The following is a 19,690-nucleotide window of genomic DNA, read 5'->3' as shown; positions in this document are numbered from 1 at the left end:
TTGATAGCTCCAGGGGATGCAAAGAATGTTCTCACATTTCTCTGTTTCCAGGAAAGAAGAAAGCAGAGACAGAGGTTGATGGGGCCATGGAACAGACGGAACATTTTCAAAGGACAGGACACACATACAGATATGAGTGGGATGTTTCCTTCTGACATTCTTAGCTATTACTATAGCCAAATTCCTTTGTTCTTTTCTAAGCACCTCAGTCTCAGTCTCTGTGTCTCTACTTCTAGGAAGGAAAACAGATAAAAGAAAGAACCAGAACTTATTTTTGTAACTTTGAAAAAAGCCATGTTAACATCCTTCTGGGGCATAGGGCTTCTCCCAGGTAATGAGGTTCTGCCCACCACACTCCCCCATGCCTGCTCTGTAAAATTACACACAGTGAGACCAAGAACTACATAAAAGACTCATTCAGCATACACTCATTTCATCTCCGCTGCTTGTCAACTCCCTCTGGGAGCTCAACAGAAACAACAGCCTTGATTACATAACCTACAATCATTCTCAATACGTACCCCAGTCTTGGTCTTTAAAAGTCTGTTCAGATTTTACCTAAATAGGACAAATATCAGAGCAAGCCCTATGAGGTTGAAAGAAAGAGACCTGTATAAGTAATTTTGTTGAATCTTCACCTTTCCTTCTGCTCCCTCTGAAGCAGCAGTGGCAGGGGCATCATCAGGGTTTTTGGCCAAGTCCGAGTACAACTGTTCCCCTAAAAAATGCAGTCAATATACTTCTACTTTTGTAGAATTAGGGGTCTAATTCTCTCTTTAAAAAAGGCTTTAATTCAGTTTTCTCATTTTCGTAGATGAGGAAAGTTTCAAAGAGGAACTCTGGGCTGGTCATTGCCTGTTTTCAGTTCTCTGCCCTGCTCCTTCCCAGGGGCTTGATTTGCTTATCAACTGGCTTCCAGTTAGGTGCAGCCAATGGCAGGCTCTCATTCAGAACCTGGAGCAAGGCAGAAAAGGAGAAACCAAGGAGTCTCCCCCGCTCTTGCTCTTGCTGCTTTGGAATTACTAAAAAATATAAAATCCATTCTCAGCTCACATACCATGTGAAAACAGGCAGTGCACTGGCTGAATTTGACTCGAGAGCCTTACCTTGCCATCCCCTGCTCTAGCCTTAGAGGCAGTGGTGGCATCCCACAGTTGCTAACCTCTGGATTCCTTCTTGGTCCTCATCTACCTAGTTCCCTACCTTAACTTTTAAAAATTGAGCCACTGGGGATGAGCTCTCTTCTCCTGACTGGATCGTGACTGATATAGGCCATGACTCGTTTACAATGGTATTTCATGAAGTAGAACTGCTGTCCACTTCATACGTCTCCTATGGCTCTCATAAATGTGGGTGTAAACATGTCTCAGTGGGATTGTGGAAGGTTCCACTTAAGGCAGCCAGCTGCCTATGTGTGTGTGGTTGGCAGTTCTGGTTGACTTTCTCATGCAGTGTTGGAAAACTCATGGCCCCAAAAGGTGCCCCTAAGCCAATGTCAGGACAAGAAACTTAAAAGACTGAAGTTGGCCTCCATACTGACCAAATGCTATCCAACATTACTGGCAAAAGCGATGGAGAAAGCAGGGAAAAAACGAGGCACAGGGCTGGGTTCTGGATGCATATTCCCATAGGAAGCAAGGCATGGATGGCCATGCAAATATGAGATGCTACATACACATAGCACCCTCTCCACTGCCTCTGCCCCTGTCCATGCCTCCACCACCTGGATGACTGCAGCTGTCTCCTAACTGGCCTCCCTGGTTTCACCACTGCCCCTTGCCCCCTTAAGACTATCTATTTTTATAGCCACAAGCAAGATCTTTTAAAAAACAAAGCTGCATGGCTCTATTGCTCAAAACCTACACTTATATCTCACTCCGTATAAAATCCAAATTCTTCATATGATCCCACAAGACCTTATGTGATCCAGCTTCTGTCCACTTCTTCAAGTTCATCTCCTGCCTCCCTCCCTCCTCCTTATTCCAACCCAGCAAGGCTGGTCTTCTGGTTGATTTTCAGTCTCTTCACGCTGGGACATCAGGCCTCTACACTTGCTCTTCCCCTTACCAGGAATATACCCCTCAGGTCTTTGAGGCAAGCTCTCTCGTGATCTCTCCCTCTCTCAATTCTTGCAGGGCTGCACTCCAATGTCACTTCCCAGGGAGGTTTTCCCCAACCTGTTAATCTAACACAGCATGGCTCCTCCTTCTATCCCCTTTATCTTCTGAATTTCCTGTCAGCCCTGCCCATGCTGTTCCCTTTGCTTAGAACATTCTTTCCTCTTCTCTTTTTACTGGCTGAAATGCCATCTCCTCAGGGAGGCCCTTCTGGATCATTCTATATATAGGGGTCTGTAACTCTCTCCATCCCACCAACACTTATTTTACTTCTCCATACAATGTTCACGTTCTTCCTGCAAATTAACACTACTCTTCTGTGTGTGTATTCTTTGTCTACATCTTTAATGTCTTCCTCCCATCCCCATGTAATTGTAAATTTTATGGGGGAGGCGGCTATGTCCACTTCACTAATACATACCATGTGCCCACATAGTTCACAGCCTTGCACACTGTAGGTGCTTAATAAGTATTTATTGAGAGAATGACTAAATGATACAACATGGGGTCATTCACAGGTATAGGAAAGATGATTAAAGAATTTTATTATTAGAAGCCCTGGGTCACCCATCCACATCTCTGTGGGTTTCTATAGGTGATGGTCTTCTAATATAGTCATCTGAGATCTCTGCTTGAAGGCTCAGTTGGGCTGCCAGGGCATGCTTGGTCCACAAGAAGCGCCAGGGAATTAACAGAAGTTGCAGGAGTAGTTTTGACCAATGGCCAAACAGGAGTTGGTAGATAATTACCTCAACCTCCTCACTTGCCTGACAGAATTACTGTGAAGGATGTTAGCTGTGTTTACCTGGAAGTCTCAGTTGCCTCAATTGCCCATGATGGTACCCTACCCATAAATCTACTCATTATTGTTTTTCTTCCCCTTCTCCACGCTTCACTGGTGCTTCCAGGGATCACCTGCCAAGACAACTACAGACCTTTGTCTCAGCATGCTTCTGGGAGAACCCAAACTAAGGCATCCTTCTAAGTCCTCATCACCACTCACCTGTGGGGAAGTGTTGCAACACAAGTGCCCCAATCTACACAGGCTGGGAGGTGAATTGTGGGGTGGGGGTGGAGTAATTTGTCATTCACTAATTTTTCCATTTGGCCTCTTCCATGCCACCAGCCACTGCACCATTTTATATGCTCTCTGCAGACAGTCCCTACAAATGACAGCTCTTGTGTTGTTGCAGAAATCTCCAAATATGGCTGTCCTTGTCCTTGGTCTACAGCTATACTCTGGTGCCAGGTCCTTGTACTACATTCTATTAATAAAACTATGAATCATATCCACAACAAGGACGCTATAATTCGGTGAGCTCTTCATGTGTGCCAGACTCTGTGTTGCACAAGTAGCTTGTATGACTTAACTGAATGGTCACAACCATTCTAAGAGGAAAGTACTATTTCCTTCTTTTTAAAAAAATTTTTTTTAAGTTTATTTATTTTGAGAAAGAGAGAGAGAGAGAGAGAGAGAGAGCGAGCACAAGTGGGGGAGGGTCAGAGAGAAGTAGAGACAGAACCCCAAGCAGGCTCTTCAACATCAGTGCAGAGCCTGATGTGGGACTCAAACTCACAAACTGTGAGACCATGACCTGAGCTGAGATCAAGAGTCGGATGCTTAACCGACTGCACCACCCAGGTGCCCCAGTACTATTTCCTTCTTACAATGAGGAAACCTAAGCCCAGAGGGGTTATAACTTGCCCATTTGCTGGGTGGCACAGCTTAGATTCGAAGCCAGATGTTTGGCTAGAGATACACTATTAACCCTTAGGCTACACCACCCTCGAATCTCCCCAGCTCTCCCTGCCCCATAGAACTACCAGGTCTCATCACACACAAAATTTATTTTAATGCACAACATTATGATGAGATACTGTAGTTATAAAGTTTTTCTGAAATGTTAGCCAAAAAGAGTGAAACCCTTTGATAATGAGAAACAATAAACAAATGCTTAAATGTAATTGCAAATGCAGCATTTCCTGAACACAAGGAATAAAACATTACAGCCCTTAACATTTTTATTTTCCCCAAATTGGCCCTTCTGGTAAAAAGAACAGTTTATCACCACTGCTCTAGGGTATGGATTTTAGAAAATGCTTTTCCCCCAACAGAGCTAGTTTTACTAGGTAATGGCCCAAACTCCACAGATTTCCTGGCATCAACCTCCACCTGTCCCCATGTTCCAAACAGGAATAGCAGAATCAGAGCAAGTGGCTACATTTATAAATGGGGAACAGGGCTTATGCAGCCAGTGCCCAGCTGAGCACCCCAGCTCGCCTTTCCCTCAATACAAAGACCCCTCTTCAAATTCCCTTTCAAGAATCATGAGGATCAGACTCAGAATCTCATTCTCCCATCCCATTCAGGCCACACAACCTTGGAAGGGCTGTGCTAGTGTCACTGAGCACTGTCCTTTCTGTCACTTTGGGAGGGCTTCATTTTCCCATTAGTTTAATGAGAAAAAAAATACAGATCTGATGATACCTTCAAGAACAACCCACATAGGATTAAAGACAAGAGTAAAAACAAGTTAATAAATATGAAACAGTTAAATATGTACATACTTTTTAATGTTTGCATATGGGAGAGAGAGGGTTAGGGAAGCTACCATTCTGGGTAAAATATAATAAGGGGGTTGTTTTGTTGTCTTGGGGGTAATGTTGCTAATTAACTAGAATAACGATCTTTTTTAGCTATTTTTAATTCCTTTCTTGAAAGTAAAAATAATATACTAAAAGAGAAATTACTGAATTCCAGGCCTTATTTTAAGCATTTCCCACTTAATACAAACTACTTACTGTGAAATGGGTAACACTGTCTTTGTTTTACAGATAACAAACAAACATGCTAAGCAATTTTCTCAACAAAACATAGCCAGTAAGTATCAGAGTCAGGGTTTGAACTTAGGCGGTCCGTCTTTATAGCTCAAGCTACACTATGTTATTTCAGTAGATTAACAGTATTAAAAGTCATAAAATCATATTGTAGAAGAAGAATCACACGGCAAAGTGTGGCAAGTATAAAAACAGTATCTGATTCATTCATAATCTCACCACCAAGAAACAAATTAATATTTTGATGCAATGATCATGACATAATCTCCATAAATATGATTTAGTTTTTGTTTTTTGGGTATCCCATGAGAAAAGATGTGCGGTGAATCACCACATGTAGAGAACATATTTGGGGAGGACTGACAAAGTATAGACTATGTCTCATACAAAATTTATTTTGGAGGTGTTATGGATCATTTCCAAAATCTAAGCTATCATTTATTTTTCAGAAACTGAGGTCAAAGTCCATGCTAGTATGACTTCCAATTGGAAGAGACCTACCATGTATGCTAAGATACCATGAACAGAGAAAAACAACTGTGGCTTCATATATGAAATCTGAACTACAAACCGTAAGGGAAGATGTTCTGAACTAAAGGTACTGATTTCTAACCAAGCTGGTTTTCACACGATCAACACTATACAAGATGAATTTAGAGTGACAGGAAATAGGGATCTATCTTTATCCATGCATCCATCCATCCATCTATCCATCCATGTTCCTTAATGTTCACAATTCAGCAATACTAGTGTCTTAGGCTGGATTGCCCCAAAGCAGACCTGAGATCAAGATATGAGTGCAAGTTGTTTCTGGAGGCTTCATCCCTGGAAACACCAATAAGGCAGTGGCGAATTGAGACAGGAAAGGGAAAGAAGGGAAAGAAGGAATAAAAGGTGTGTTACTGACCAGGTTTCCATGATGGGCAGAGCTATCCTGCTGGGTGCCTCTGAGAAATGGTATGGAACGTGCCTTAGAGTTGTATCCCTTTAGAGGTGAGGTAATGGGGATATTTATCCTCCAACTCACATGTATTATTGGATGAAGGCTGCTCCAGGAGAGAGCAACTCCCCAGAATTTTTCGCCTGTCCTGCATACTGACCAAACAAGTTTCTGTGCCCCCAGAAAGACTTCTAACAGTCATAAAAGCTTGCAATGAAAGGTATAGGGATGAATGGTGAGGGACTGGGAGATATGGGCAGGGCAGTATCTGCCACAGCCAGCTAGTAAAAAATAAAACTAAATTAGAACCATTACATATGTATAGTTTTATATCCTGGTTAGTCACTTTATACAATGCTAGAGGATTTCACCTATGTTTAACATGTTACTTGAGAAAATGACTTTTTTTTTTAATTTAATTTTTAAAAAAATTTACATCCAAATTAGTTAGCATATACTGCCACAATGATTTCAGGAGTAGATTCCTTAATGCCCCTTACCCATTTAGCCCATCCCCGCTCCCACAACCCCTCCAGAACCCTCTGTTTGTTCTGCATATTTAAGAGTCTCTTATGTTTTGTCCCCCTCCCTGTTTTTATATTATTTTCACTTCCCTCCCCTTATGTTCATCTGTTTTCTCTCTTTAAGTCCTCATATGAGTGAAGTCATATGATATTTGTCTTTCTCTGACTGACTAATTTCGCTTAGCATAATACCCTCCAGTTCCATCCACGTAGTTGCAAATGGCAAGATCTCATTCTTTCTGATTGTTGAGTAATACTCCATTGTATATATATACCACATCTTATTTATCCATTTATCCATCGATGGACATTGGGCTCTTTCCATACTTTGGCTATTGTTGATAGTACTGCCATAAACATGGGGGTGCATATGTCCCTTTGAAACAGCACACCTGTACCCCCTGTACTAAATACCTAGTAGTGCAATTGCTGGGTGGTAGGGTAGTTCTATTTTGAATTTTTTGAGGAACCTCCATGCTGTTTTTCAGAGTGGCTGCACCAGCTTGCATTCCCAGGGAAAATGACTTTTAATGTCTTTCGTTTTATGAATGTCCCACAATTTATTTAACTGATTCCCTATCTTTAGACATAAGTTATTTCTAGTTTTGAAGAACTTAAAATAATTCAACAATAAATACCTTTGTATCTACTTCCTTCTCTATATCTCTTGTTATTTTTTTAGGGTAAATTAATCAAGGGTAATCGTGTTAACTACCTAAAGCAATGATCAATTCCTTCCAATCTACAAGAAAACTTGAAATTGACAGCAAACTTAATATTTTAAATTTTTCTGGGGGATCTCAATACATGTAAGTGACATAATAATTGATTTGTCATCATAAATCTTTTATTCTTTATATTCAGTTGTTCTCAAATGATTCCAATACACTGGAAACCTTATTATTGTCTAGGCAAAGTGGGAAGTTTATCACCATGTCATCAAATGAACTAATTACTTTCAGTAATTAGTTCTCTATGAGAAGGTGACTAACCAACTTGCTCTCTTTCTCCACAAACATCATCTCATGCAGGCTTAACGTAAGATGGTTAGAATCCTTAGAATTTTGCACTTTCCTTGTCTGAGGGAAAACATCAAATTCTATTTCCCATTCTCCAACAGCCTTGTATGCTTTTCTTTTCTACTGAAAAGTCCTTAATCACCACCATTAGTTATATCCACTGGCCTTTTCATAGTTTTCACTCCTTTACTTTCTGAAGTACTCAGTGGTCCTACTTGTACTGACTGGTAGCACGCATGACATTTTCTTACCTTCTGTGAAGCACACACTTTGTCCCACTTTGTCTGCACTTGGCTCTTTTGGATTTCCTCATTCATTTGTCTCCGTCTTCATTTTTAAAAAAATTTTTTTACATTTATTTATTTTTGAGAGACAGAGCGAGACAAAGAGAGAGTGGGGGAGGGGCAGAGAGAGAGGGAGACACAGGATTGGAAGCAGGCTCCAGGCTCTGAGCGGTCAGTACAGAGCCCGACGCGGGGCTCGAACCCACAGACTGTGAGATCATGACCTGAGCTGGAGTCGGACACTCAACTGACTGAGCCACCCAGGCGCCCCTCCTTCATTTGTTATAAGCGTGGGCATCCCCCACGCCTGAGCCCTGTGCTCCTGGTCCTACATCTCTCTTGGTGACCTCCCTTCTCCCAGGACTTTCGTTTCACTGCATGAAGATGACTCTTTAGAACCCCAATCAGGCTTCACCTCTCTCTCCTTACATGGGGCTTTTAGCACAAGACTCCTGGATAGAAAACACCTCAAAATGCATGTTCAAATTCAAATCTATATTCTCTGCTTCAAAACCATTTCCCTTATTATTCTCTTTTTATCATCGTTAACTCCTTCTCCCTAATTCAATTCCTTAGAAATTCAACGTGTTCTAAAATCTTGCCCAAAACTACCTTTCCATCTCTATCACTTTTCTCTGTCATATTTTTTGCTCTACTCACCATGCTTCAAACAGTCTGAACATTGTTATCTTCAGTTTTTATTCACATTAGAAGATCATATGAAATCCAAAAATTTGCAATTGATTTTCTGTGTGATGCTGACCAAATTTCTCTCCGTTCAGTCTTCTCAAGCAATGTCATGGTAACTTACCTCACCGGTTTGGTGTAATGATTACAGGATATACATGAAGGTGGCCAGCAGTGTTTGGTGCATTATGGGCTTGAGATACGTATTTGCATATTTATTCATTCATCACTCAGACCCATCAGAACTCATCTTTGCCATGAAAACCTTTTCTCCCATAGCCCCCAAAGTCTCTCTTCTAACCTCCTTTATCTTTCATTTGACATGAATCAGGTATCCATGCAGAGTGTTGATTAGCATTCTTTGACTACACTTTCTGCAAATATATTAAATTCCTTCTAATAAAAAAACTCTACTTCACACTTCTGTGTATAAAGAAAGTACAAGAAATTTTAAATCCAGACCCCCCTCCCAAATTAGCAAATAAATTGTTGTTGTTGTTGTTTTACCAAACTAGCACATATAGTAGATGAGAAAATAGCTATTACTTGCTCATTTTAATCATGAATCAAAAGGAAGGCTGGATGATAGTAAAAGGATATATATACTGCTGAATGTAAATTCCTTCTGATGTGAATCAAAAATATGTACATGTGGTGGTATAAAGGAGTCACATACTTTGGCATATTTAACAGAAGCAGCACATGAATATTTTGTAAATTATCTAGCATTTTTTTTTTGAGAGAGAGAGAGAGAGAGAGAGAGAGAGAGAGAGAGAGAGAGAATCCCAAGCAGGCTCCATGCTGTCAGTGCAGAGCCCAATGGTGTGCTTGATCTCACAAACTGTGAGATCATGACCTGAGCCAAAACCAAGAGTCAGACACTTAACTGACTGAGCCATCCAGGTGCCCCTATCTAGCATTTTCTAAATTGACTTCATCCCACATCTGATAATCTGATAAGTAAGTGAAGTAGCTTTTTTTGCTCTGTCATTTACAGACTTGGCCTTAGAGTTCATTGTCTTCCTTGTGTTTGCAATAAACTGAAGAGTTAGAAGCTGCTGAATCTCTTATTTTATTTCTAAGATTATGGTCAAATCATTGGCATTGGCTTGTAAAGTTTTAGGAGAAAATAACTCTTTTAATGATTTATATCATTAGCACCTTACTAACCCAATTTCTTCTGAAACAAATGACGTCAAAATAAACTGTATAAATTCTAGATGTGTTCACTCACTATTGACATCTTCCCTGAGAAGATCATGGCATAACATTTTATAGCATCTAAATGTATGAATGAACTTGCAACTCTAGTAAAACAGGGTCTCTCTGGAATGGTACGTGTATCTCCTAGATGGACACAGATGGGACAAAAGTGCAAGACATTCTGTGGGATGGGTAGGCTAATCTCCATTCCTAACTGGTCGACACTAAATGTTGTACAGATGTGGTAAACAGAGTGGGAAAAGCTTTCTTGCTTTCTTCTAGAACAGTGGGTTTTTATAATGCCTGTAGGGGACTAGGGTTCTAAGGAGATACTAGAGATTCTGCAGCAGGGGATGGGCTGTGTGTGTGGCAGGGAGAAGGCTAAGGAGGACCAGCTGGATGGTTCAACCCCCTTTCTTAACCTGCTTCAACTTTCTCAGGGACTCCTGTCCATTTTATATATGGAGCTTTTGGGCAAGGTAGTGTTTGGAAGAAAAGTTTCCGCTACTGAAAAAATAATGGTTGGTCATCTTTGTTTCAAAAGCCAAGTAAAAACATCTCAAATAAGAGGGCCACTGTGCTCATAGGTGGCAATAAACATTTTTATCCAATTTCTTCAGTTGCCTTTTATTGGGCCAGGGTAATATGTCTTGGGAAGAAAATTAAGCCCAATACTGGAAATTGTTTGCTTAAAGTGTCTTTTCAAATTGTACACTTAGCCAAGGATTGCATGAAATTAAACATGACCCTGCTCTCCACCCTCCGAAGCCCAAACAACCAGGCCCTGTTTTCCTGTCTAAACAGGTCTCTTGATCACTCTCTTCCAGTTTGAGAGACAGAAGGACTTGTGTTCAACGTTTGGTGACCTTATGATGTTCAAATCTTAAGCGACAGACCTTGAAGTCATCTGTTCCTACCACTTTTTTTTTGGTACGAAATCATCATAGAAGGCAATGCAGACCGTACAATTTCACGACTAATGTTACTATGCATGCTACCTCTCTTGTGCAGCCATTGACATTTCTTCTCTCCTCTGCTAGATCCCAGCCATTGGTAGTTCTTATCTCCACTCCTAGAACCAGCCATTCTGATCTCCTATCCTAGATCCCACATACTGATCCATGAGTGTGCAGTGGCTTCACCTTTCTCCCTAATAAACCAAGGAGTTCCTCCAGAACTTACAAGTGTCAAATACCCCCAACTCAGCCTCATTTCTACCCACACGTGTAGCTCTTTACACCAAATTACTAGGGGTCCTGTGCTTAGTATTTCTGAGCTTTGCACTCTCTTATTAGTGTGGAGAGTGTCTACTTGAGCACAGGTGTTTGCAACATTTATCAGTTCTACTTTTAAAAACCCTTTGGTATGTTGGTATAAATGCCACTTCCCATGATTCACTGCCTCTAAGCTGAGGCACTTTTGTTTTAGGCTAGGGAAAGTCCACTAAATCAATATAACAAGGATGTGTTCTATGATATACAGATCCTCTGAGATGCTCAGTGAGAAAAGGTGTCTGCGGTCAAATGTATTTGGGAAACATTGTATTTCTCTTGGTGATTCGAAATGGGCATTAGAAAAGCAGAGTGCTAAGAAGTATTTCTTAAATTTATTTGACCACATAATTTTTAAATGATTCCTCACCCTTTCTCTCCCTCCCTCCTTCTTTTCTTCATTAAACATTAAATATCTAGGGCTCCATGGGAAAGATTTTGGAAAACACTGTACTCTCCTATTTAAGAAGAGTTTTCAGGCATCAATTTATACTTTTCTCTGTACTTCCAGAGCCAGCACCATGTCTGGCACAAGGTGATTACTCGATAAATGTGTGTTAAATAGAAATGAACAAGAGAGTGTTCCGAAACATTGTGCTGAAAGTTGTTTTAAAAAATAATACCGGTTATTTGATGCCAAGTATTTGGGAGTTTTACAGAAAGAAATTATTTTAAAATTGAATTCAGTTCATCCACTTGGGTATATGGGTCAGAATCACAAGATATCCAATGTGGAAAAAGCCCTGGTAGGTGTCTAGTCATCTACCAGACACATATAAGGTACCTTTCAGACTGAATTTATAAAGAGATTGAAAGAATGATCTCGGGCAATTTAAGTAGAGCAATAGAAATATGAGATCTGGGCTCAACCCAGGGAGGCTCAACCTTGACTGCCATGTACTGGCTGAGGAATGTGGGCAAATGTGTATGTGCCTCACTTTCCTCATTTGTAAACGCTGATAGTAATTGTCCTCCCTTCAAAAGGACTGAATGAGATAACCAAGTAAGCAGCTAGGTATAGTGTCTGGCAGATGGAAGCAATATTAGATATTAATATTATTAAAGGCATTATCAACCAAGATTGCACAGTCAACATGAAATTAGAGGTGACACTAATCCTAGAGAGAATTCGGAAGAACTTAAGATAGGAAATAAGCATGGGGAGGAGGGAATTGTGTATCTGAGGTCTCCTACTGACAGCTCCGAATACTGGGCCAACAGTATCAATGTTTTGGAGAAGAGTCAGTAGGACTCACAAATCCTCCCTGAGTGGGGTGGCAGGTGGGCATTTACTTGTTTGGGTGTTCTGTGGGTTCAGACAGACTCCTCTCTGTTAACCCCTAAGTCTCTAGAAAACTGCTTATCTTTTGAGAAACCACAGAAAGAAGAAGGTGCCTTCTCTATGAGCACGAGCCGCCGTTCCCTACCTGAACGGGTAGGCAAATGCTATGTCAATGCTGAGGTTACTTTCCGTCTTGTTGGCACAGTCCACACTCAGCCGCAGGCCTCCGGAATAGCCACCGCATGTTGCAAACGCAAAGATCGCAAAAAGCTGTGGAGAACAAAGAAGCAAGAAAGAAGAGAGTCATTGGAATGATGCTAATCCAGTGAAATACATCAATCAGAGTTCAGTGTATGAATTGGGAGAGGTTACGTTCTTCCGAAATGTGGCATTGTGTTTGGTTCAGGCTGGGAGATGGAAGCCAGGAGGAGGATGGGAACCTCGGAGGTGGTGTTTGAAAAACTAGTCCGGCAAACTGGTGTAACTTTGCTTGGAGAAAAACTGAACACGAGGAGAAAATATCCGTGTTTGACTGTGTAACGAGCCGTCGTGCCTCAAAAGGTAGAGATGTAATCTCACATCAAAGGATCTGGAAAATTACACACTAAGGGATTAATGACAGATATCTCCAGGTGGGAAGAATTCGAGATGTCTCCTTGCTTTAATTTGCTTGCCTGTAACTTCTGCAATAAACATGTTTTATCTTTTGGAGTAATATAGGTTTTTTTTTAAGCCATAGTAAGAATTTAATTTTTTAAAATGTTTATTTATTTTTGAGAGGGAGAGAGAGACAGAGCATGAGCAGTGGAGGGGTAGAGAGAGAGAGAGAGAGAGAGGGAGACACAAAATCAGAAGCAGGCTCCAGGCTCTGAGCTGTCAGCACAGAGTCCAACGTGGGGCTGAATTCACCAACTGCGAGATCATGACCTGAGCTCAAGTCAGTAGCTCAAATGACCGATCCACCCAGGAGCCCCAGAATTTAAGACCTAAAGGGCTGAGGGAGAGTAGGTGAGTATCTAATATGCACTATTTCAGAGCACAAGATCTCAGTATATGTCAACCTCAAAGCCTCCCTGGTTGTTAAAACTCTGTGTTAGTTGCTCTATGTCAACTGTTAAAAGGTTCAACTGGTTACCAATTAATGTCATAGTCCATCTTGGGGTAGAACATGGATCTGTGGAAATTAGGTACTAAAAATTAGGAGCAGGAAATCAGGGAAGTCTTCAAGAAAGAAGATATATATCTGGGAGGTTAAGGATGGCCTAAGATGAGAAGCAAATGCTCAACTTTGCTTAGTTTGGCTAAATTCAAAAGTATTTCCTGCTCATTTCCAAAGAAAGTCAATCAAAGGCACTTAACAATGCCTCATGTTGTAATACTCCCATTTATTTTATTTTCATTTTGGAATTCAGCTTCTTTAGGTGGTCTGGGGTCCCATTAGGAATGCTAGCCCACTTTACACAGAAAACAGAATTATTTTTAAGGGTTAAGTGCATGGGCTCTGGAATGAGACCTTGGAAAGGTTGCTTCATTTCCCCATGCTTTGGTTTCCTCAACAGTAAAACAGCATTGATAACAACTCCACTGGGTCATTCTGCGATTCATCATATAAAACAGAAAGTTGCTGTGGACAAGAAGGCTGCTGGAACTGGCAATGTCACCAAGTCTATTCAGAAAGTGAAGAAGGCGAAGTGAGTATTATCCATAACATCTGCCATGTCAGTCTCACTCGGTGGTGAAAGAGTATCAGAGTTGTTGGTCTGAGTTGGCCGTCTAACTTTAATAGGAAAAGACTGGTTAATGATAAAACCTTCAAAGGTAAAGTAATATTTTGTGGGCCATTTTTGTTTCCGTGTGTGGCAGTTTTAAGTGATTAGTTTTTAAAACCAGTATTTTAAAAATGGAAACAACTTGACCAAAATAAACAGTAGATGTAGTAGGAGAAAACTATGTTTATATGTGTTAATCTGTGTAAAGCATTTAAAACAGACCCTGGCACAGGATATGTACTCAATAGATGTTAATGAAAGCTATTACTGTAAATAGATATGGATGAGCTCCTTAGTAAGATGTTCTAGGCCATAAAATAGGAAATTTAGACTTACTCCCTAGCTAAATCTACATGACCATCGGCCCCAGGGACCCAGCATCCAAGCGCTCCAGAAATGCTGATCTGTTTTGCTTTGTTTCTCTTCCTAATTTGCCTATAGGATCTGAGGAGGCGTTGAGAAGCTACCGCAATCCCCATTGCAAGCTGGGGCTCGTACACATGGAACACCACAGCTGAAGGGAACATGAGTTTTATTCCTGTGGCATGCATCTGCTCACTTCTCAGGACCAAATGCTCTCTGTCAGCTCTTGCTGTCGGTAGGAATAAGGAGGAAGTGATATTAACTGCTCCGTGCTTAAATCTAAGTTGCTTTATATAATCCTGGATGTCTCAGCCTTTTGTGCCATGTCAGAATATTGCCTTTGGTAAGACTTCTTCCAGAAGAAAGAGTGGAGTAACGGAGCCCGGAGCTCTGTGGTGTGGCTATGGAGATAGGCCTCTCCCTGTCCAAGCTTCCTCACCTGTAACACATCCTGTGTATCTTCTTGAGTCACTGAGAGATTAAATGAGATTGAATATGTATTTATGTGCAGCCCCTTTCAATTCATGCAGAGATTTATGTGGAAGCTATATATATGCACTTTGATGGGGTAAGGGTCCCAAGTGTGTAATCAACACTAGTACACATAAAGGTCAGGAGGAATTGGCCATTCTTGCCATTATTAAGTGCTTACTATGGGCTAGGTATTGGGCCCAGCAATTAACATATGTGATATGATCTATTAACAACAATGGTGTGTGTGTGTGTGTGTGTGTGTGTGTGTGTAGCTTACCATTTCTATATTAAAGATGTCGCAGAATAGCATAATGGCTTCAAATAGCAAGTTAGACTTGAAGGGACTTAAAGATAAGTCCTGTTAAATTTCAGTGCTTGATAGTTATAAGGGAATACCCTTGGATTTTCATCTTCCATTAAAGTCCTTTATATACAGTAAGATATGATTAGTGCTACCATGTAATGAACTTAACATGGAATGGTAATTACGTATTTAACTATTCAAAATGTTAGATGCATAGAAGGAAAGCGTCAGACTGTTAAAACCACACACACCAATATCTTTTCTTTTAATGTCTACTGAGCTCTGAAAACATAAGACATTGTATTTGAGTTGAATATGACACCTATGGGCTTTCTGGTTAACTTTCTCCCTTCCCCCCACTCGTCACTGATTAAAGGGAAATCATACTGTGTGACCGATATCAAATTCACATGGGTTTGGTGAGGATTAAACAGATAATGTCTGTACAACTCTGGGAGAGTCAGATCCTGCCGAGTGAATAACGTATTACAGGCATGGTTGATTCCATATTTGGGAGAGTGAAATCAACTCCTTTAGAGTGTATCAGCCAGGGGCCTAGTTCTGTAATTGGAATACATCAAGACAGAGTGGGGAGAGGGGGCTGAAAGCTCTTTGGCGGGTCAAAATTCCCTTGGTGTTGAAGAAAAATGTAGAGTGTGAGGGAATCCGGAAAACGCTCTCACGGGTTCCCCTCCCAGAGGTCTGCCCAGCCACTTCTCTCTAGGTGGTTGGGCAGAGTGGTTTTGGAAGTCAGGCAGAACCCGAGTTTGAGTCCAATTCCTAGCCGTCTGACATGGAGCAAGTTATTTAACTTCCAAACCTCTCAGTTCCTACCTCTCCTAAATCAGGACTAATCCATTGGTTCATTCGGCAGACATTTAATGGTACATTTGCTAGGTGCCAGCCGGTGGGGAACAAAAAGTTAAAAAGGAGAAAAGACAAAGAAAGCCCACTAGCGAGCCCACTGCTGGATCGGGGAGACAGAGAGAATATACAAATGAAACAATTACAAATTGTGTTATGTGTTTTGTGGGGAACAAGCTCTTCTAGACAGAGAGTTACACCTGAGGAAAGTCACATGTAAGCTAAGACCCTGAGGATGAAGAGGAAGCCATGCAAAAAGGAGGTGGGGAGTGGAAGGGAGTGCCCCGGGCAGAGAAAACGTCTCAAGTGAAACCCCCAGAGAGGAAAAGCTGGACAGTGCGAGGTCAGCATGGCAACTGCCCAGTGAAAGAGGTTGAGAATAATACTATTCACCTCACATGACTTTGTGTGCTTCAGCTGAGATAACATATGTAAAGCACTGGGCTCACAGCCCTCAACAAACATTGAAGTGTCTTCTCCTTCCCCTTCTTCCTCTGCTACTATTACTATTTATTACTATTGTTATTAGAACTACACTCGTGAAGACAGAGAACTCGAAAGGAACGTTCACTTGCCCCAACTCAGCTAGAGTTGGAACCAGAATCCTGGTGTGTGGACTCCCTGAGTCAGCATTCTTCTGCTTAGCTCTACAACAGCAGGGAGAACAATTTCTGGCCATCTGGGTGGGAGATAACTGTCAAATGTTCTAGTCTTTGCCCAGAAATGCACCGTGGTGCTTTAGTGGCCTGAGGTTCTCCATGTCTTCTGAGGGTCTCATGGGCACAGAATGGCAAGCTCACTAGCCAAGCAGAATGGATGGTTTGTGCTCTCTTTGTTCTCCTTCCTCTGTCTGTCCTTCCTTCCTTCCTTCCTTTCTTCCTTCCTTCCCTCCCTCTCTCCCTTCCTCCTTTCTTCCCTTCCTTTTCCCTCCCTCCTTTCTTTCTCATTCCTTCCTTCCTTCCTTCCTTCCCTCTCTTTCCTTCCTCCTTTTTACCCTTGATAGGGTGGAGAATTTTAGAACGAGGTTCTTGGAATATGTGAAGAGAAAGAAACTTCTTAGCTTGACAACGGTTTCTCTGAGAGACCATTACAATTAGCAAGAGGAAAGTTTGTGTCTTGGAGATGCTTGACTCTGCAAGACTAATGATGCGAGATGGAAGAGGGAAAACTGTGTTATGTGGCCATGATGGAATGAGAAGTGGGCATGGGCCTTGCAAGTCTGAGGAGAGGAAAGAGCCTGAATTAGGGGACTGGGGATGTGGGGTGCCAGGAAGAGATGAGAGCGAGGAACTAGAGAGAAAGACTTCCATCTGAGCCTGACTTTACAGTGACTACATGCACCTTGATGAGAGAGGTGAAAACATGGAGTTTGTGTGTGTACATGCACACGTGTCATTTCTCTGAACCCTGGGCTCCGTGTGTTCATCCTCAGCTAACACTGCATTTTTTCTGGCAATGCAACCTACTTATTCACCTTCCTAGACACTGGGGTCATAACCCTGGGGCAAAAGTCCATTTACCCAACCAAGGGAAATTACAAGACCTCTGTGTTGCTATCTTCCCTCAAGCTTCCAATTCTCAAACAAAGCAGACACCTCACCCTCTGGTACAGTCTAAGATAATCAATATCATAACCACTGGCCCAATCATTCACTCCCCTTGAATTCAGGAGACAGAAATAAATCTCCTGAAATGAACTCTCATTTCACTACCATCTTGGATGATCTACAGCTCTGTTCCTAACAACAAAAAATTATTCTCTAAATGGACAAAATTAACCAGCAGAGATTTCCCTGGCATGCAGACTGATTAGAAATAGATTCAGGTGAAAGAGACAGAAGCATTGCCTTGCACTTTCTGGCTTAATAAGCATCCATAAACCAAAATCACCCATAGCAGGAATATCTTTGCACAGTTAATGATACCAAAGGTTTTGTTCCCTGGAAAGAGGGCAAGCAGTTCCCTCCTTGGAACTAATTGAATCACACAAAGAATATCAATGAAAGATGCTATTAATCCTTCTGGTTAATTTGTGAGGCACAATTGAAAGCACTAGGTTGGAGGACAGGAAATCAGGCTGATTAATGGCTCTCATAGGGACCTGTGGTCTGCAGAAAAGTTAGGGAGGGGACATCTTCCATGACCTGATACACAACCTCAGGCATGAATGATACCTTGGAAGAATAAGTGAGAGTAAGGACACTAGTATGAAAGGGATTGGAAAATCGAAACCAAGTGTTGGTATTCATATTGCCACTGAGCTATGTGTGCTGACAATCAGATCTCCAGGGCATAAAGCAATGGCATCTAGTATTTGATTTGCCAATTTTCATGGTGTAAAACTCCCATTATGGCCAATTCCAAGCCACCCTCCTAATACCTCCAAACTTGATTGGAAAGAGAGCTGCACAGTCAGCTGAGTTCCAGCAAACCACTGCTCCCAAGGGACTTTCCTTGCTCCCTGGGGCAAGAGCCTTGGGCTTCTTTCATTGATTGACCCTTCTTCGTTCATATTTCCTGTTACTTCATATCACTCACCTTGGGCTTACTGCATAGTAAGTACTTCACTCTTTTTTTCTCGACTTCAATTATTCACCCTTTCATTCATTTATTCACTTAGTTATTGTAGCAGAGGCGGTTGATGCTTTGCCTATATCCCCTCAGCTCACCCTAGAGGCCACCTGCAGTGCAGCTTCACGGGAACAGTCTGATCTGTGCCACCCCAAAGGCTTCCCCCTCCAACACCCAAGCCTCACTGCTGAGGACTTTCTCAGGAGGCATGAATATGCTCAGCCTTGGGACTGGGGCATGGTGGAAGTCCCTTCGAGTGAATTCTCTGCCATCTTGCAATTTTCAATTTGGGATGGAAATTGGTGGATACAACCACCTCTGTGGGGAAACTCTGAGGTGTGTTCAGCATAGTTTTTCAGAGGCTGCCCTTTGGGATTGAGTCCCCATTGCCCATTTAATATCCATAGTGGGCGTCCCTCCACAATGTCTCATCATTGTGCTTCCTGGCATCACCTCTCAAGTAAACTTTGTGAGCCAAATTTCTTGTCTCAGGACCTGCTTTGGGGGAACGCAACTGAGACTGTTATCAAACCCTGACCAAGGGCCTATTACTTTTCAGGCACTGCAGTGTGCTCTAGGAATGCCTTACTAAAAGGAATTGTACCTCCTGACCCACCTTATCTCATTCCTCTCAGCTTCAAGCTTTTCACACCCTCATCTCCCCAGCCCTCTCTAAATAAGTTGAGCTACTGTGTAAAGAGGAAGTCTTCTTTGGGCACATTATCCAGAGTGGGCTTCCTGACCTCAGCCCCCACCCCAGCTGGCCCCATTACTCCCTGTCTTTGTTTGCTTGTTTGTTTTTATGTTCTATAAAACATAAAACATCTGTTTAGCAGATGTTCTAAAATCTGTCATTTTTGGCATTATGTAGTCACCTGTTTGTGTTTTGTTTGACCACTTCCCTGGGGAAAGGTAATACACTTGTCTTTGTCTATTGCTGGATTTCTATCACCTTGTGCAAGGCCTGGCATGAAGCAGGTGCTCCCTAAATACTTGTTGACTAAGTAAAGCTATTTCTCTCCTCCACCTCTAGGGAACTTGCTGTCTATCTGGAGATACAGACAACTGAATGAAAACGCACTCTGACAGTGTTTTACTGTGTAACTGGAACACACTAGAGGAAAATATAGCACATATTCTATGGTACATATGGTATGTGCTTGCAGAGAGGATTGGAGGA

At 41.8% G+C, this 19,690-nt stretch overlaps 1 protein-coding gene across 3 annotated transcripts in view; it reads right to left on the bottom strand.

Moving 5' to 3' along the window:
- SYNPR (synaptoporin) overlaps positions 1-19,690 on the bottom strand; it is a 309,486-nt gene that overhangs the window by 106,871 nt on the left and 182,925 nt on the right. For all 3 annotated transcript variants that reach the window (XM_043587853.1, XM_043587854.1, XM_043587856.1), the window contains one exon: positions 12,311-12,435. In XM_043587853.1, coding sequence (XP_043443788.1) covers positions 12,311-12,435 — 125 coding nt within the window. The remainder of the gene's footprint in view (positions 1-12,310; positions 12,436-19,690) is intronic.

Source organism: Prionailurus bengalensis, chromosome A2 (assembly GCF_016509475.1).
Source record: "Prionailurus bengalensis isolate Pbe53 chromosome A2, Fcat_Pben_1.1_paternal_pri, whole genome shotgun sequence".
Classification (NCBI taxonomy): Eukaryota; Metazoa; Chordata; class Mammalia; order Carnivora; family Felidae; genus Prionailurus; species Prionailurus bengalensis.
Note: the sequence above shows the minus strand (reverse complement) of the source record. Positions and strands in the feature narration are given on the sequence as shown.